This window comes from Thermobia domestica, chromosome 11 (assembly GCF_964235325.1).
Source record: "Thermobia domestica chromosome 11, izTheDome1.hap1.1, whole genome shotgun sequence".
Lineage (NCBI taxonomy): Eukaryota > Metazoa > Arthropoda > Insecta > Zygentoma > Lepismatidae > Thermobia > Thermobia domestica.
The window spans coordinates 252,562,908-252,583,280 of record NC_137464.1 but is presented as its reverse complement, the minus strand read 5'-3'; the positions used below and the strand labels follow the sequence as shown (position 1 = coordinate 252,583,280).

General features: G+C 32.6%; 1 protein-coding gene across 1 annotated transcript in view; it reads right to left on the bottom strand.

Annotated features, from left to right (window-relative positions):
* Positions 1 to 3,113: 3,113 nt before the first annotated feature.
* Positions 3,114 to 20,373, bottom strand: part of LOC145663802 (uncharacterized) — a 107,073-nt gene continuing 89,813 nt past the window's right edge. Inside the window, exon 4 of the mRNA XM_081729891.1 lies at positions 3,114 to 3,794. Within this exon, the coding sequence (XP_081586017.1) occupies positions 3,576 to 3,794 (219 nt within the window). The 3' untranslated portion in view covers positions 3,114 to 3,575. The remainder of the gene's footprint in view (positions 3,795 to 20,373) is intronic.

Genomic DNA, 20,373 nt, shown 5'->3' with positions numbered 1-20,373 from the left:
TAGAAAAGATGAAATAAGATTATTCTTAAGACTTTTATAAGGATTTTGTTCTAATTTTAAATATTATGTGGAAGGGAGAATTGAAATGTACATTTTAAAGAAGTGGGTCTGCTCATAATGCGTTTTCAGTTAGAAAACGAAAGAAGTTGATGGAACATTTGAGAATGTTTTACCGTATGGATATAAAGTTAAGATTAAATATATGGAATTCAGAATGCTTGGTGTTGTTATGTATACTATGATCTAGCATGTTAAAATTAAGACCCATATTTCCTTCAACTCATATCAGTGTGACTGAAGTTAATGATGAATATTTGAAGTTTGAAATAACCATACAATTTAACTAATGAATTCAATTTGTCAAACTAAGTAATTGTCTTTTTCATACCAGTAGAAACGAAAATCAAGAAAGAGACTCAAACCAATTCGTCATCTGCAAGGTCTAAAATATTCACTTCAAGAATAGACGTGAAGTGAATATTTTAGACCTGCAGAATCTTTTCCTTGAGAATCTTTGTACTTGTACTTTGTAAACCACAATTACCTTAAAGTATGAGATGTCAACAGTATATAAGAGTGGTATAAACCGAAACACTAAAATATATTACGTTCTAAAAGTTCCTAGAAAATAGACCAATATTTATGATTAATTCGAGGTAACTAATTTGTAACAAGTGATAAAACATTTAAAATTTATTTTGAAATCGGTGTACGATATAAAACTACTTGTGTTGCTATGATTGAAAAAAAATTAAATACCATGTAAGAATAAAATTGAAATAATGTAATCAGGTTTTAGGTTACTAGATGCTAGTTTTTTTATGATAAAGTAAGTAATGAACGTTCTAGATAACATTCCAGGAGAGAATTATGCTAGTTAAGGATACGATATTAAATCTTGAAAACTTATTGACGAGAATCTAAAGAAATTTTAAAAGATTAAAATATATTTGTTACACTTGTTAAGTTATAAATATTGCTTTGAGCTTCAACGAAGTTTGTAAATGTATTTATTCTTTTTACACTGTATTCAATTCTTGTAACATTTGCGTCGGCTTCTCCAGTAAGAACTGCTCTATCAAAAAGATTTATTATAGCTGTGAAGAAAGAGTACTATAAAACATAATTAATCAAATTGAAATATTTAAATAAACTTAATCTAATCAAAGTAGTGAATGGAGAATTAACGGGTGAACATGTAAAAACATCGTTAATAGAATAAGTTATACACTTAACGATAAGAGCATTATAAAATGAATTTTAAGTTCTCTAAAGATCAAACGATGATTACTGTGAAACCTCAAAATATATTCTTACCAATGTTTTCAATATTAGAGTAAAAGATAGAACAGATTTATTGAATTTGAAATCAATGGTCGTTTATTTTCTTAGAACTATGATCAATGAATTTGGTTTAGAAAATCGTTATTTTCAATTAAGGACGTTAATAGATAATTCCACTATCAGTACATTCACTTGTGTAACTATCGTCTAAAATTTAAGTAAGTTTTTATGGTATTAATAGCCATAAAAGAGAGTTATTTGACTGTAATTTTATTCTTAGGCTGCCAGTAATATATTTGAAAAATTGTACTCTAATATCCTATTGATTATAGTTTGACTTTTTGAGTAGGATAATAACTTGGCTACAACAAAAGAATTACGTAATTTGGATTTTTTTATGGGTTTTTGATTTTTCTAAAACTTTTCTAGAAAAAGTTTTCACATTTTCTCGTTTTTTGTTATTTTTGTATTAGATTAGAAATAACTATGCTAGAGCATAAACAGATATTGAGCGAATTGGAATTTCTACGTGTTTATTTTTGATTCTTCTAACTAAAGGAGCTTGATTGATGCCGACAACGTAGGTTCAAACCCTGCTCGGAATTGCATTTCTAGGAGCGGCCTGCTTACATAGATAAACTGGTAATTTACATATTTGTAAGTTACTTACTTCTCAAACTTAGTTACAGTGCTTGTACCTCTGGTCGTCTCTGGATTTGAGAGTTTGCAAGGGGATGTGCTAGAGAATTACGAATTGGTAAATTAGAGATTTCAAAATTAGTAAATTGAAAACTATGTGGAGAAACTATGCGGGTGAGTAGTATAGCTCGTATTCAGATAGGAAACTGTGGCTAGATGGAAATCTATAGGAGAGCTTATAGACCTTACAAAATGGAAGCAACGTTCAGTAAATGGGGCCCGAAGAAATTGAAATGAAGTCAAAATTAGAAGAAACAAAAATGGGAATTATGTAAAAGAAAAAAAAAGATAAAAGAAAATTCTTTTGTCTTCTTGGGAAATAAATATAACTTCCACCAAGCCAACGCTTGTCTTCTCGAGTAAATGGAGACATTCCTCTCCAGAGTGGAGTTTTCCTGAAATAAAATGATTTTTTAAAAGTTTCAGTTTTGTGTGGTTGCATTAATACAAGCGGTAAAATTATTTTTAAAAATCTTGTATTTCTAGTAAATGTTATCCGATTTAAAAACTCGAAGTGTTAGAAATAGAATTATTTGATGGTATCATTTTGCAAAAAAAAAAAAAAAAAAATCTAATTGATAATGGAACTGACTAACATCAAGAATCAATAGATGGTGGTATATTTGAAAGAGGTCCATAGTTGGTGGATCCTTTTAGATTATGTTGTTTCAAATGTTTTTGACTATGTTGTATGGTTTATCTTGCTTTTTATATTGTAATAATGCAGCAATTCTTTATTCCTTCTTTAAATGGTCTTGTGCTAGGATAATTTGGGAAGTGATATTTATATATAAAATGTGGGTTGATGTGTTGCATTTATTCAAAAGTGGCGTAACTTACAATTTTATTTCTACTGAAAATACAGGGAAGAGCAGTTGTCCCCCACGTGTTGCACTCCGCGGGAGGCCATGGGTAGTTTTCGATGAAGGCTACACATAAAGTACCTCAACTTGAGGTACTTTATGTGTAGCCTTCATCGAAAACTACCCATGGCCTCCCGCGGAGTGCAACACGTGGGGGACAACTGCTCTTCCCTGTATTTTCAGTAGAAATAAAATTGTAAGTTGCGCCACTTTTGAATAAATGCTACCTCAACTTGACTAGTAACACGCACATTACTAAGGAAGAAAAGATATTTCATTACAACATCTTATGGTTTATTGTTTGGTCGCTGAATATTTTGAATACAGAAACTCTGAAAGATTTTTTCCTTTAAAATTACACATTATTTATTGGTTTTCATAGAATATTTGTGAATATACAAGCTCTGTAAAATTTTTCGCTTTAAAACTACATATGATCTTTGTTTTTTCATTAAATATTTGTGAATATACAAGTCCTGTAATAATTTTTCACATAAAAATTACACATGATTTATTGTTTCTTCATAGAATATTTGTTAATACATAGGCTCTGTAAGATTTTTCCATTTAAAATTACATATAATTGTAGGTTCTTTACAGATTTGTGAATATATATTTTGAAATTACGTATGATTTATTGTTTTTTCAATTGAACATTTGTGTATATATAAGTTCTGTTAATTTTTTTCCTTTAGAATAGAGGCTACATTAAAAATAGATTCTGAAATGTTATTTGCCGGAAACCAAAAAATATATATCAACAGCAAGAACTACCATTAAAAGACCTGTCATACCAAGGCCCGCGTAAACAGAACCTTTTCTGCCAAACCCATAGCCCACCCTGGCATAGCTCGATACTTTTGGCAAAGCCGTGCTCTTGAATACAATGCATTCCATCAAAAAGCTTATAAACACTAATGCCAATGCAAATCCCACGCAAAATATTTCCTATAAAGAAAAAAGAACATTACGTAAAGATAAAAATGTATTTCAACCAAGATTACAAACATTAAAATTAAGAGAGAAGATCATGCGCGGACAAAAAAATAAACAAAATAAGCGTCGAGGATATTTTTCTCACAATGAAATTATGCGGGTTTCCTAAGGATTCGTGAAAATAAAAGCTTTATATAAAATTAGTTCCATCTCGGTTCTTGCAAATATTTGTACAGTACATTTGACACTTTCATACTAATAACTAAGATACTGAAAACCTTAGTATTTTGTTAAACGATAATAAATACATTGGTATAGGGAGAACTATTGTCTAAAACACTGTACACTTCCCGTATCTCATAGAATTTAAACCCACGACCTTTGGATTAAACGTCCAATTTGCACTCTGCTACGTTATTAAACAATTAGACGTAATGCGAGTATATGATTTCATCACGTGACCCGTGCTATACTACTTTGTCGTATTACGTTGAACTGAATTTAAGATTATAATATTTTGAAAGCATAAGGTAAATCCAATAAATTGAGAAAACTTTTTGAATCTAAGGTCTTTAGGTAGCTTCCGTAATGATATTTTAAGTACTCTGTATAAGATGCGTGAATGGATCCCAATTTTATTGATAGTATATTACACTCCCAGAATAAGATGGTCGCAACTCAAAATAGGTTTGGAAATATTAATGATCTTTAATGTGTAATAATTTTAATTTCTATGTATTTAAGAAAGGATTTCTCCGTGTTAATTGATAGTATACATTTGAGTGTTATAATTCCCCAAAATAGAAAGATAATCAAATCTTTTGGCATATCTGTAGAAGTGGCAGTTTTGTTCTCGGGATATATGTTAGCATCTGTGCTATATACCATGCAATGTAACGGAAATTGCGTGTGCTTAATGGAAAAAAACTTATAACTGATAACATTTTTGACTGTGTATGACCTGACTGTTCCAACTTAGACCATATATAGCCCTATGTAATTCTGTCGCACGCAGTTAGTCTATGGTGTAATATATCATTGTTACTACAGTAGTTGCATTTAGGATAATGACTAAAACCATGTTTATATTGTTCATATTGTATATATCAATAATATCATGAAGGCTTATGTAAAGGGCTAAGATATTTAACGTTAATAATGTTTTTTTTTACATAACTTTCCGATTATTACATGGTTCTTTCCGTACTCTTCTTAGATTAGTCACATAACCGACTCATATCAAATACCTGTTCACATTTCTTAAATGTCCTTTGTCAGATTTTTTTACTTCATGAAATTTAGTAACTTGTCACTGCAATGCATTAATTTTCTTTCCCAATGCCTAAACCGTTATTAGTAATATTTATACATCATTGTTAATGTATGAGTGTCATTGTTAGAGGTAGTGTGTCACTGTTATAACGAGAACAATAACAGATACAGTGTGTCACTTAATGGTTAATTTTTGTTTTTATGTATGCAATATATAAGTCAATCAACTCTGTCAATTCTTATTGGCAACGAGCATTATATATCTTAGTGCCTTGAAATTCACTTTTGTGTAAAACATATGAAAAGTTCATTTTGTGTCGCTTTGTTCAGGTTATTGATCTATCTCATCTTTGGACAATATTTTTACTTAAAAGTAGTAATTAAAGTTTCAGAGTTCATGATCATTTTGTGCTATATCCAATAGTGACATTGTAAACATTGTCATCGTGCTATTGTCGATAACAAAGACTTGATGAGGGTATTCGGCAGCTTAAAACAATCATACGCATGAGGATTTGCACTCATGCGTATCATGATTGTCAGCTTAACGAGATATCATCGATTGATATATGCCTGATTTTTTAACCTTTTTTCTGTTATTCTTTAATAATACTGTAGAATAAAGGCAAGCTTTTAAGAGTAGTTTATGCCAACTTTTACCATTTCATTAACAAATGTTACCTAAATGGAAAGCGTTATGATCTTTGTATTTAGTTTGGTAGTCGCAGTAACTCTGAAAGAACCAACCTAGTTACTTTCGAAAAATGGCGCTACATGTCTCCTACACACCACCTCCATAAAACAACAACTTTGATGAGCCTATAATGTGAAAGAACGTGTGGCCTTCCAGGAGCCGTCTGAAAACACTTAATAATCTTACAGTTAACAGGTACATATGAACTTACACTTCAATGTATAGGTATGAGCAGAATAATTGACACGTCTGTTTAATGTGATCTTTCTTTTTTAAAAATGTCTCCGTTTTCTTTATTCGTTCGAAATGTTTCAAGGTTTCCACAGCAGGAAAGCTTAATTACGAACACAATTTTAATGGTTATGTTCAATATTATTTTAAAATAAAGAAATAGAAGCAAAAAAACTTCATTTGGCCGAAATTACGAAAATTACCAACTCTTCAAAAGGGTATTTTTTTTTCTAGACTGTGGTTGAGTTCTGCAGTTCAACGTAGAACTTGGACCGGCAAGTCAATGACAAAACAATGTGGATTCATATCCACAAACAAAATATTTAATAAAAACACTTCGAACATTCATTATATCTGCAGACTCCATATAAATAAAGCGAACAGTGAAAATTATCTATGAATATAAACGACTTGGAACACGATCATAAAGAAAATCATGTTTTGTAGTAGAACAGACGTATAGCGTGTAAGAAATCGGTAGCACAGTTGGTTAGCAGAAGAGCGTAAAATCAATCAATACGTGTGATTAAGAGAGGTTCGAGCCCTTTACGCAGAAGTTTTTGCTACTATAATTAAATCGATGGATTTGGAAAAACAAGTCATTACAATTTTTACCAAATACAGATTACACTTTCCAACTCAACTGATGTGAACACAAATTTAGGCTGAAAATAAGGCATCGTCCCCACTGGTTATAGAAGATATTGTACATTGAAATCTCCAGTTAGTTTGAAACCATATCATATCCTGGAGATGACTTGTTCTCGAACTAAACTTGGAAATATGCCACCAGATGGCACAACAACCCGATGGAATCGAAATCACACAGTCGTGAGATTTTTAATGTCTGTGACTGGTCGTTTTGACGTCATTCACTACTTTCTGCTACTACGTGAGCATTCATTCAACCCTTTGACCGTGATTTTGAGGTTGTGAAGAGAAAAATCCAAAGGGAAGACCGTATATACATTCCTCATGTGTCACACTCATAGAATCATCAACCACATCAGAGAAGTTCACTGTATAGGAGGTGAGAACAAATATGATACTTGATTTGAAAAGCTGGTGCCCGAAATACAAACAAATTGTATTATCAACAAACTCCTATGAGAAAATAAGAAATGAGAAACTGCAATTTCAGATACTTAATTATAGCAGTTTTAGTTACGAAAGTCAACTCCTGGTGAAGTTGAAGTACGTCATTTCAGTGGTGGTTTATGCATATTCAGGTTTGCTCTGTTTAATAAAGTACCCTGAAAGTGACTCTACTACAAGTAAAGGAAACACGCCCTGGAATAGTAGTCACAAACCAGAACAAAATTGTAGACATCAAGAAAATTCTCAAATTCAACCGACGTGAGTTTTTGCTTTTGTAGCAAGAAATTTGTTTGTGGCCCAGCACAGATTCTCATGATCCAGAAAGGGAATTTTAAATCTACACTCTTCGTTACCTGTCATAACGCATGAACTCTGAACTTGCAGATTTAGTTTAGCTTTTCTTTAACTGTTAATACTATTACAGCTACAGACATAACTATATCCAAGTGATCTGTGGCTTATATAATACATTTATTTCAAGTTGTAAATAAAAAATTAATATTTTCATTTGTTTAACATAATATAAACTACGTTTTCCGATTTTTTTTTTTTTTACGAAAACAAGTCATCTCCAAGTTTTAATTTTGTTTTTAAATTAATCAAAACCGGTTGTTATCGCATCAAAGTGACGGAATCTTATGTAAACAGCCTATTCTACGGTTAAGAAATGAAAACAGTCCTATATGTCAGGTGCATAATGACTAATTTAGTTTTTTTCTCTCTCCTGTAAAATTAGTTTCGACGGAGATTACTGGTTTTCGAACTCAGTGATTTAATTGTTTTTATTGCTTTTATATGTTAGGAAAAATTTAACTAATAATGTTTAAAACTCATCATGATATCAAAGTAATAAAAATGCCATTGTTGCACCTGTATTACTGTTCTTCATTTTTGTTCCCAAAGATTTTGTAATTATTTTCTGTGTACTCATTAGTGCATAAAGAATGCTTTCAAGTAAATTATATTTCTTCAGAGCAGTGAATTAGGAAATTTTCTAATCAATTTTCACATTACTTGTCGTCTCGAAAATTATTATCTCGTTTCGTGATATCACTACTTAATTAATGCATTATAGAACTTGTTTCATAATCTATCTATCCCTATAACTACTTGTTTCATAACATAGTTCCCTATTAAATCTTTAATTTTCTCTGATAACATTTATTGATTTGACATTTGTATAATGTATTTAATTAAGTAGTGATACTTCGAAACGAGACACATTTTCAGTAGACGAGTCGATATTTTGAGCTATCTCGTCTTGTTGTAACACTAGTGATGCCACGACAGAAGGTATTTGTCGTGTATGGTCTCAAGATTTCCAAACGAGACGTCGTTTACACGAGACAGCGTAGAATCTCGTCTCGTCTTGTCTCATCTCGTGAAAATACTATTAAATTATGTAACTTTGTCTAAGGAGAACTTGAAATATCAGTAACCGTCTATAACTTTTAAATTAATGAACAGCTAGTGAATTCCTAACACATCGGATTTCAAGCACTTTGAAAGTAGTTATTCACAAACAATTACAGAAAAATTTTCACTAAGGTGGAAAGGGGGTATTTTTTCTTTTAATTCTATGAGCGCGAGTAGCGGAGATTTGATATTTAGTATATATTTTATATGAAGAAATTATCAAATGTTTCCAATCTACAGATTATTCCAAAAAGGGTGAGCACATTGATTATGGCTGTTTTGAGGCAAACATTTTCTAAGTCCAATTTTAGGTATCTTCGGAAAAACGGCAAATCAAAGATGCCAGATGCAAACCTCCAAGCCAACTTTTACAATCGCTAACGATTGTGCAGATGTGCTTTTTCTTCTTTTACGTATTATAAGACGTTTTGAAATATTACTAAGTGTGAAAAACCAACATTGGTTGAAATATTTCAATAATACTACATTTCAAAACTATATATTCATGTCAGTACATGCTCGTTTTTCATTTAGGTTTCCATTTTCATATGTAAAAACATTTCTAATGAAAGCATAGACAGAGAACATCGTTCTCAAATCCATAACAAAATAAAAAAGACAAAGGAGAAAAACAACAGCATTTGCAATGGATACGAATGCCATGACTTGGAAATTCACTTATATTTCGTTAGATGCTCAACCATAGTTGTCACATTAACTCAGTAGTCAAGGATGAGAGTTCAAACCGAAAGTTTGTGAGTACTATTCCCGTTTGGTTCAAAATTGTTGGTATGTAATTCAATTTCCTGCAATACACAAAATATATATAAAATAATTACATTAAAATGAATTAGTTATATATATTGTAGTATACCAAATTTTAGAAACCCCGAAATTACTGTAGGTATTTAAACTTTTGTAAAAAAAATCTATGTAAATAATTCAAGATTGGCTTCAGTACAAAATATTAACTGTCTGAATAAATGAATTAAGTCAGGGTTGTTTCCAGGATTTAGTCCGCTTTATGGAAATAAGCCCAAAACTTATTTCATTCTATCAGACACACGTGAAACTCCCAGACAAGGAAATATGAAAAGCATGCGGATAGCATTCCGCCGTTTTTTATAAAAGGACCACTTACGTTCTCTTAACAAACCTTCAAGTCTATACTTCACTTCTAGACTTGCAATTCACCTAGAAGTTACATAAGCTACAGAGAAGGCGAAGCCTACAAGGTTTTACTTCAGCTACCAGAAGGATTACAATATAAGTGCCATTTCATATTAACCTTATCTGATAGTTTCAGACTCCGTGCTTCGCATTTCAAGCACAGCCTTCATACGCATTATAAGAGCAAGTAATTAAATTAAAACCTCTTTATCAGCCAATTATTAGTTTCCTATTGTCTTCAACCCTTGTTTGTCTCTATCTTTCCCAGTATTCTCTGATAAATCAATTTAAGATTTAGATAGACGGAGCACCTATAGTCAAGGGTTCGATTCTGTTTTTACGCTCCAATATTAAGTATTCACAGAGTGACATGGTCAAGCGTCTTAATGAACCTGTTCTTGGTTCGATCTGATTAGGATATCTTTTAGATAGTTTTTTTGTTCCGTGATTTCTTTTCTGGTCATGATATGGTTGACAGACACTTATTGCTTTATTGCATTAGGCTATAAAAAGTGTATGACTTTTGATATGTTTAGCACTTAGAGTTTATTAGACTTTATTAGACTTTTTAATGTCGTTTGATGAACTATTTCAATTATTAGACAGTATTGAACTCGTAGTTTTAAAGATAAAGAAAACTAAGAAACACATTGTTACACAAACACATATTCCACATTCGTACTTCACTTCAAACACTACGTCAGCACAGTCAGAAACTGACGGTCATGGAATTTTTGACATAGCAAGAAATATTCAAGTACAAATATCTAGAGACAAGTATCCACTCCCTCGCTATGGTGTACGAACAGGGGAAGATATCAGAAACTATCCTGCTGAGTATGATGATATTTCCAATATTAATAAGTGGACGATAAGCAAAAGAAGGATGTGTCACCTTCAGCTTTTAAGGGAGACTTTCGGAAATGGTTGAAGATTTTTTGGGGCGTAGAGACAGTTTTAGTTATCATATGATCGACTAAGGGGTTGTATTATTAAGAAGAGTTTGAAAAATCCACTCTTTACTTAGATAAAGAAGACCAGTTAAGGAAACGTGTTCAACGTCCAGATCAATCGGTGACTAATTTCGGTTACGATATATTGCAAAAGAGAAGGTTATTGCTCTTATTGTTTCCACTTTACAGACATATCTTTCTAAAAACGAGTAGGAACTCACACATTTAAAACTTGAAGTATCATTACTCCAGCTTTGGTAAAAATTTAAAAAAAAAAAAACTAAAGCAAAAGTAAAACAAGAAGAGCGAAAATCGCGCAACTTGCAATCATGGAAATCTGTAATCCCAAAGTTAAGAAACAAACAAAGCGCTGAATCTAAAAATTTCGACTCGACTGATAACAAATATGAAAAAAAAAAAACACGAGTCAGTAAAAAAGCATGTCATGAAAAATGAAACAAGAATCGACATGAAACTAGTCAACATGTTTCAGACACTAGCGACAATTAAGATTGAAGAATTACAACAAGTAGAAAAACTAACATTACAAATTGCTAAGGTTAACGAAACAGTATTCGGGAAATAAGGATTATAACAACAAACACAAGCATGACAGAAGTAAGCATTTTAGAAACTTAAGAGACAATGGCAAATATTATCATAACAAGGAATATTGTAATAATCAAGAGTAAAAGACGTGACCACAATCCTAAAACTTTTCATCACAAGAATTCAACCTCCAGAAATTGTATTTTTGTTCCACAAATATCCTTTCGTCAGAATCAACAAGAGCCATACATTCCAATAAATCAGCCTCAACAAACCAATCATATCCATCTCAGGAAACATAAACTCCTGTATGTTCCTTCTGTGGTCATTTTTTCCATTCTGAGGATAATTGTTTAAAGAAACGTCATTTAAACATATAAAATCTGTGAATGTAGGGGATATGTTTCACAGACACGCCAAAAGGAATAGTAGTAAAATCATCCATTATATTTAATGACCAAGATTTTGCTCTACTGGCAATGTTGATACAAAACAAATTAGCTATAGCAATCTTAGATTGTGGGCCACAATTATATATTATTAGAGAAGATATAGTTCCAAAAACTGCCAGAATTATTAACGTAGATTCCAAAATTAGAAGTATTACACAGATTTCCCTGGTTATTAATGAACTAGCTTAATTAAAATACGGATAGGGGATAAAAAAAATTCATCATGTGTATACAGTCTTTTCCGCAAGAATTATTGCCTGTAAGTGATTTTCTATTAGATCACAAATCTCAGATTGATATGGAGAAAAGTACTGCGCGTATATTTAGTAAACCACCTAGAATAATTACTCCTACATGGAAAGAAAATGCAGATGATGAGGTTTCGCCGAAAACGGGTAATTTGTAAAAACAATGTCTAGGCCCCATGTCTGTATTGATAAAGTATTTCCATTCTCGCTAAAATTGAGTCATATGTGGAAGTTAAACTAAGGCAATTCTAGGACTGGAAAAGAATGGTAAACCTAATAGACAAGTTGAAGAAAAATCAGAAATTTTGATTCCTAGAGCAGTTTTATGAAGAGAACAACTTTCAATTCCTATTATCAACCCATTTGTGTATAAAATCATAGTAGACAAAAGCGAAGTTGTAGGTTTTGTAGATGTCATATCTGAAACGGAACTTAGTTGCTTTCATTTTACATCAGAAAATGTTGAGTCAGAAACTTTGAAAGAAGAGGAAAACAGCAACACCGGAAATTAAAGAGAAGCTTTGAGACTTGATTTTTTGTTATACAGATGTCTTCGCTTGGACAGAGTATTCTTTGGGAAAAGTGAAAAACTATGAACACCATATAGAACTAAAAACGCACACTTCATTTCACAAAGTCCAATATGCCTCCCGGCGGAAGAGAACAGTTCAATATTTTGTTGGATCAAGGCATGATGAAAACCGCAGAAAGACGATATAATTCTCAGTTGCTATTTGCTAAGGAAAAGAACGAGGATCTGAGAATTTGTTTGGATTTGAGATTGCTGAATAAGCATGCAGTGCTACACAGCGTATCTTTGCCTCCCATTTATGATACTTTATCTACAATTGGAGGAAGAATTTATTACTCTAGTTTGGACGTAAAATGCATTTCACACTATTCCCATTGCAGATAATCCTAGGGATATAACATTCTACAGATTGGAGAGCTATCATTATTGTTCTCTTCCCCAAGGTTACTTAAATATTCCGGCAGTGTACAATAGAATTATGACAATGACACTTGCAAATGTTTTTCCAATGTATGTTATGCATTATATGGACGACCTCATATGTAGTGCAAACTCGCAGGAGCAAATGTTACAAATGTTAGAGAAAATATTTTATAGGTTAAAAAAGCGGGACCTAAGCTATCTGGCGAAAAACCTCTTACAATCCGAAGAAACCTTCGGCCTTATTCACGGATGTCTTAAGAAAATTGATTTCGACGATTTTGGTGCAGTGTGAGGACGATAATCAATTGTGTCCAAATAGTTATTACAGCAAAAATTTAAGGGACTCAAGAGAAAAATTTGGACATCTATTCTTTGGCTCTTAGCGCTTTCAAGGTGCTCGAATATTTTCGGTTGGCAGAGATTTTTTTCTTTTGACGGATAAGGAAATGATTTCATGTTTAAAGAATACACTCAATTTACCCAAAACTAGCACGTTGCCAGTTACAGATGCCGGAATTTTCATATACACCAGTTCATGTAAAAAATGACAAAAATATGGCGGATTTATTTGTTGAGAGAAACTACTAATCCTCCTACTTCGGGGGATTTCAAAATTTACGAACTAGACACATTCATTGCGTTTACATATGAGATAGATGTGGCAAAATTGCAAAAGGAAGACAAATGGTTTCTCTTATATTTGCTACCTTGGAGAGAGAGCCAGCAGAAGACCCAAAACTTGAACGTCAGTCATTTTACTACGAAGTTAGAAATGGTAAATTATTTCGAAAGCAAAAGAATAGATACATAGATACCTTTTGTGCATACCATTCTCTTCGAGAAATTATGTCTTTGACAAGCTACACAATGCTAAACTAGGAGGACCACACTTTTCATTCCCAAAATATTATTCAGCCGCAATTAACAAGATTTACATGCCTAACCTTAAGTAATTTACTCAACAGAAGTGTCAACGGTGCATTTCCTGTCGAGTAAACAAAAGACATACGGCAGAATTCCATTGCACGCGCAAATATTTCCATCATATAATCCAATGGAAACAATATTTTTGGATGAATTTGACCCTATGCCTTTATGAAGTAGATACCGACACAAACATGTGTTAACAGCCGTCGACGCATGCACAAGGTATGTCCGTAACACGCAGTATCCCAGATGTATCAACAGAGTCTCTAGGGCAAGTGTATAAAATCATATAATTATTTGGAGTACCACGGTTGATTGTTTTAAACAGATTAGCCGCACACATTCAAAATTATGCAAGAGTAGGATAGATTTAGCATTCACTTAAATTTTGCAAATACAGCCAGTCATAACACTGTGGGAGTAGCGGAACGAACTAATGGAATCATACAGAATTGTTTATGACATTATATTGATCGTAAAATGACATCGTGGGATACATAACTCCAAACTGTAGTATTTTCAATAAATTCTCATATCCACGAAGGAACAAGATATTTACCACACTGCTTATTTTTTCGTGGGAATGCTAGAACATTATTTGATTATGAATTACACATACCGTGTCAATTCGTAGACAATGAAACTCGTGTCAAGTGTTCAGAATGCGCGATAATTAGCATATCGCAATTTACAGAAGAGATTTAGAACACAATAAGCCTATTTTGAACGGAAGTTTGCAAATCCTCAATATGAAGTTGGGCAGAAAGTGTTAATACAAGAAGTGAATCCGAAACCAGGAATTGCAGCTTGATTTGGACATAAATTCAGTATTCAAGGATAAATTTTGTACAAGGTTTATAAAATTGAATCAACTTTTCAACCATGGCGAGGGGTTATGTATTTATTTGACATCTTGGAATGAAGCCATTTTATGAAAATACAGAAAGTGAAGAAAAACTCAGCACATTAGTGTAGTCCATTTTATTTTACAATTAGAACAAGAGATTACTAACAAGGTGATGGGACTATTTATTTATTGTATCAGCGAGTCCGTGCGCTGATATTCAACCAAACACGTTTACAGACGATCATGGAAATATGAATTGTCAATTTCTTTCAATAACAACATAGGATCCCATACCTTCTGTATTGTTTACTTTTTATATCCTATGGTTATAATAGGAATCGTTTTCTTTTTTCCCTCGTGAAATCAGAGAAATCCCCAAAATTAAAATATTTTAAAGTGATTTTATTCATTTACTGTATAATAAATTTATTCTTATCACTGTAGTAGAGTATGTACTGAAAAGTTCCATTTTTCCTTTCAGATGTTTTGGCTTCTAACCACTCTTCTATTCCAAATCAAATACATGTCTTCGGATTGGATTTGTTGAAAAGAATAATCAGTCTACTTTAGCAAAATTGGTATTGCTATTTCAGAATCGGGATACGCAGTTCACAATACTGACAGTCTACACCATCTTAGGAATTCATCTAGATACTCATCACACAAATTTGATTAACAACACTTGCGTTAGTGAAGCCAATTTTATTGATGAGATAATTTCAAAAGTACGAAAATTTCATTTACAACTACAAATAATTATTCCTTGTGCATTTCAATATCCAACAATTCCCTTCATTCTTTACACTAACGCCGCTCTACACGATCAATTGTTTCTTGGCTGTTAGGAATTTCTTCCTTTGGCTTCTCGACCTATAACCTTTTCGAAACTCAAAAGATAAATAATTCTTTGAATATCTTCAAGAACTCGACGATTCTGAACTCCGAACTAAATTATATTAAGAAAGCTTGTAATCATTAAGTGAAAATTGTCCATGGAGTACTTCTTGCTGTCAAACATGCTCTGCTACAGGTGCAAACTCAAACTTCTAAACTTATTTGTGTAATTTTAACAAATGAGAAACGACTTTTAACTATGTATAATTATAATGAATCGCGGAGAAAAGTCGCAAGTATGTTAACGGGCATTTTACAAAATCAAGTAAGTTATAGAATTTTAAATTCAATTCAGGCACACTCTCTAATTGAAAATCACCCAATCTTAAAAAAAAAACACTATTTCGCCATGATGTAGGATTGTTTTATACACTTTCATCCGTTTTTCTAATAAATTTTGATTTCAAAAGCATTAATTTAATGCTGAAGACACCAGTAGTGACACCGGATAAAATTTCTAAACGATTTGAAATTAATAATTTAGGCATTTTAATGACAAATAAATTTGTTAAATATTCCTTGCCAAAAGAAGCTTATTTAACCAATAACCACTTTTTGGAAATAGACGGTCAAGAGTGTGGATGAAAAAGGTTTCTTTATTTCTGCGAAACTTCAGGACTTCACAGAAATAAAAGATCTAAACATTTAACAATAATACTTTAACCAAAATTTATCATTTTGTGATATTGAAATTATTCCCACTAGTGCTAGTTTTGCGCACCGATATACACCAGCAGGCTTAGGTTTTACATCATTTTCCCAGGACATATTACGTTAAGAACGTCACATGACACTTTACATACTATGTCTATAAAGTTTGGCCGAAACCTTACTCAATTTCTAGCTTACGATAAATTTGAAACTGATGCAAAACAGTTTTATCAACACGTAAAACTATTAACATTTAAAATAAAAAAGGTAGAGATATTTTTTTTTTCTCTGAACCCCATCTAAACTTATCAACTTTACTTAAGACCCTCACTGATTTAAATATGCAATTGCAAAATCTAAAATTGACACAAAATGATTTATACTTTAAATATTTTGGAACTTTGCATACGAGATATCTAACTATAATTCCAATTCCATTGGTAATTTTATTTATTACCATGGTAATTTAATTTTCCCAGATTCGTAACTGGAAACGACAGATACATTTAACACAATCTAATGAATCTTAGATTAAGAGAAAAAGCGTACACGAAGCTTTAAATCTTTTGGTATGATGTTACTCCTGTGATACAAAGGATAAAAATCCAATTTTGATAGCATTGCACTGCATATTACGTTTCAAGCTATATTAATTAATGCTACTAAATTAGGGGTGTTCGATAAGGCTGAGGACCTATCGAACTTCGGGACTGAAAATTTATCGAGTTGTCATCGGTTACTCGAAACCTTTCGAGTATTTGAAATTATCGAAGTTTCGGGTATTATCGAAATTTCTAGTATTATCGAAGATTCGGGTATTATCGAAATTTCGAGTATTATCGAAGTTTCGGGTATTATCGAAATTTCGAGTATTATCGAAGTTTCAGTAATTATCGAAATTTCGAGTATTATCGAAGTTTCGGGTATTATCGGAATTTCTAGTATTATCGAAGTTTCGGGTATTATCGACATTTCGAGTATTATCGAAGTTTCGGGTATTATCGAAATTTCGAGTATTATCGAAGTTTCGGGTATTATCAAAAGTAGTGATTGACAGTTCGGTTCCTTCACCTCCAATGATTCCTTCTTGCAGCCAGACTAGTCAAACAACTTTTTTTATCTGATAAGTTATTGCAAAGTTGTACTTATGAGGAGAAAGGAAAGCGTGCACAAAGGGATTGCTTTTTCGTCCCCTCCCCCCACACAGAAAGCGTTCATTTTTCCCTGAATTTTATCTCTTGTTTGTTATTTGCTAACAGCTAGTGTATTAGTGTTGCCAGAGATACGGTCTTAAACGTACAAATAGGGTAATTTGCTCTTCATACAATATAGTATACGCCCAACACCTCAACCATATTAATCACGCACGGTGTTGCTAAAATGTTATAGCAAAATTTTATTTTTAAGCCAAATGTATTATCTTCTGTCGTGTTTGCTTTCTCTTAATGGCCACAAGTTCACACATTGCCGCAATCAGATATGATGATGCTTTGGGAGCAAACTCCCCCTTTAGCCTTTCAGCAGAATAAATGTTAGTCAAATCAGTGGTGATTTCAAGAGTTGTTTAGGAGGAATATTTTCCCACAAACATATCTCTGATCATGTTCACCGTGGTTTACCAGTATTTTTGCTACTTTCACCCTCCGTGTATTCAAAATCTCCCGGGGTAGGATTACCATAATTTCTGGATATTTTTAAGAATGGTGTGTGTGTTTATTGGGAAGTTAAGAAAAGTCTAATCTTAACTTCCTAAAATGCTTATGCTCATTTTCTATACTTAAAAAATATTTTTTATATTATTGTCTTAATTATTTTCCTGAGTAAAATATTCTTGCGAAGAACACCTTATCGTTATTGATTTTTTTTCATAAATATCAGCACAAGACAGAATTGCAAGCCAAGCACTTGACCAAACACAGCGAAATTTCCCAGTCTTCCATTTTCCCTAAAATTTAGGGCATTAGTTATTCGCAGACAATTTTCCGGATCGGGCTTGAATCTAGGACGTATGATAAGACTACGCGGGGGAAACCTTGAAATCATCACTAAGTTTAATGAAGGTGAAAAACGGAAATAAATCTATTTCCTCGACAGTGAATATACAGTGTAGCATATGTTCTATACAGTTGATTTGTACATTATGATGAATCCACACACTAGCGGATCCAGAAGCGTCGTTTGGTGGAGGTAGATTGCTTCCTGGACGAATAATGTAGGTTTTAAAAACAGAGTTTTGCATCAATTTAGAATAACGTGGTGCATTATTTTATATAGTGTTTCAAAACACCGCCGCCAACGTTTGGGTTGCCACATTACCTAATTTTAGCGGATATCACCAGATTTTCAGGTCTTATATTCGTCCCCCGCTTAATCATCTCTTAATCACGAAAAACCACCCGCTTTTTCGGATTGGAGAAAAATCTAAGACGACTTTGTTGATAAAGTGTTGTTATATTCAACGTAAACAGCTACATTTCTGTGTCAATCTCAATCGCGAATGAACAGATGACAGAAACAAGATGAACGCAAAAACTGTCAAATTATTACTACTGGTTTTGTACAATATGAAAGACGTATCATGCGTAGAATTTTATGATAAGATTTTATGCCATCGAGATTTTTTAAAGGAAGTTAAAGGGAATGAAAAATGTAAAAAATTTGGCATAATCATACACATTTTGGTTCAACCCATGAATACTAATGTATGATCTCATGGTTGCGTATTTCTTTGATAACATTCTGTCCAGTTCAACTGAACACGTCTATGTTGTTACGTAATCTATATGTTCAACTAGTCTTTATATATTCAGAAATGATTGCAAATTGAACCTACGGATCCTTAGCATATTGTTTAGATTAGATTCATTATTAGTATTTTTCTTTTAAAATGTTTATACTGTATTTCATATATTGTGAAACTGTGGTATTTTCGTATGTTAGTATGATTTCAAGTAGAAATCTTTGAAAATGATCAGAAATTTTATAAGAGATGGACCAAGACTCCTAAATATGTTTTAGCTTTCTTACGATAAAAGTTTAGAAATTATTTTGTATTCCTTAGAGAGAAAACCGTATGAACAACATCTGCCATATATCGCTTGCTTTTTTTAAAACTTGTCTTAGAGAAAATCCTTATTAGAGATATTTTACTGTAATACTTACTTAATACTTACTTTACAATTCGAGACTCACATTTGTTGAACTTAATAAAACATTAAAGGCAAAAACTAAATTTTCTTTACTTTAGTTTTGTTAGAAAAGTACATTGGAAGTGTCACTTAATAAAGAAATCACTAAAAAAATTGTCAGAAGGATCGTCAGTATTTCTAATATACAAATTCACATCAGTACTTACGGTTTAGAATCCCCCGCTTTTCTAATTTCAAAATATGGCAACCCTATCCTCAGACCAAGATAAAACAAAAAGTATAGACCAACCTGGATGCACAAAAGCTTCCTTTTGGAGTTATAGGATGCCGAAAACATGAATAAATGAACTTTATAGGTCCATAGCTCCAATACTATAGGATGTACCGTAGTCCGGTCAAGATTTTGTTTAGGAAACCTTTCTTCAACAGTCAAGAATTTCATGTTCTGCCAAACTCGGTCATAGCGTTAAGAAATACAAGTTTTATTGACTATTTGGTATTCTATCTTAGATGTTACATGTTTAATATTTATATAGAATGAGTCTACGTCATTTATATGTATATTGATAGATCGGATTTTGTCTGCACGTGCACGGAAAGAAAGCAAATAATTGGGTGAAGTAATTTCTACATTTTGTGACTGAAATTTTTTTAGTTTCTCCGGGGGGGAATGAATTTTGTTCGGGGGGAGATTCCCCCGGGCTACCCCCTGAAGTCAACCCTGGTAGGGAGTGTGCCTTCAGTCGTAGATGAATGTGGTGTTGTCGGCACCACGCTTCGGCCGCATCCCCCCTCCCAGGTACGCATTGAATCTGAGGTTGGTAATGCCCAGAGCCGCACGGCATCTTATGCACAAAATCAAATATCGTAAAGTAACCAAGAGCAACAGATACTTGACATATGCATTTAGACCAATCCTCTTTAAAATCGGATAATTCATTCGAAAGTTATCGTAGCTTTCACACGCCTATGCCGAAAGTAAGAACAAATACTTCAATTCGGGAAAATTCCCCTTGTGGTATGGCAACTAAAACAATAGGTGTCTGGTGAAAGCAAAAGAGAGCATTTTAAAATGAGTTCCATCA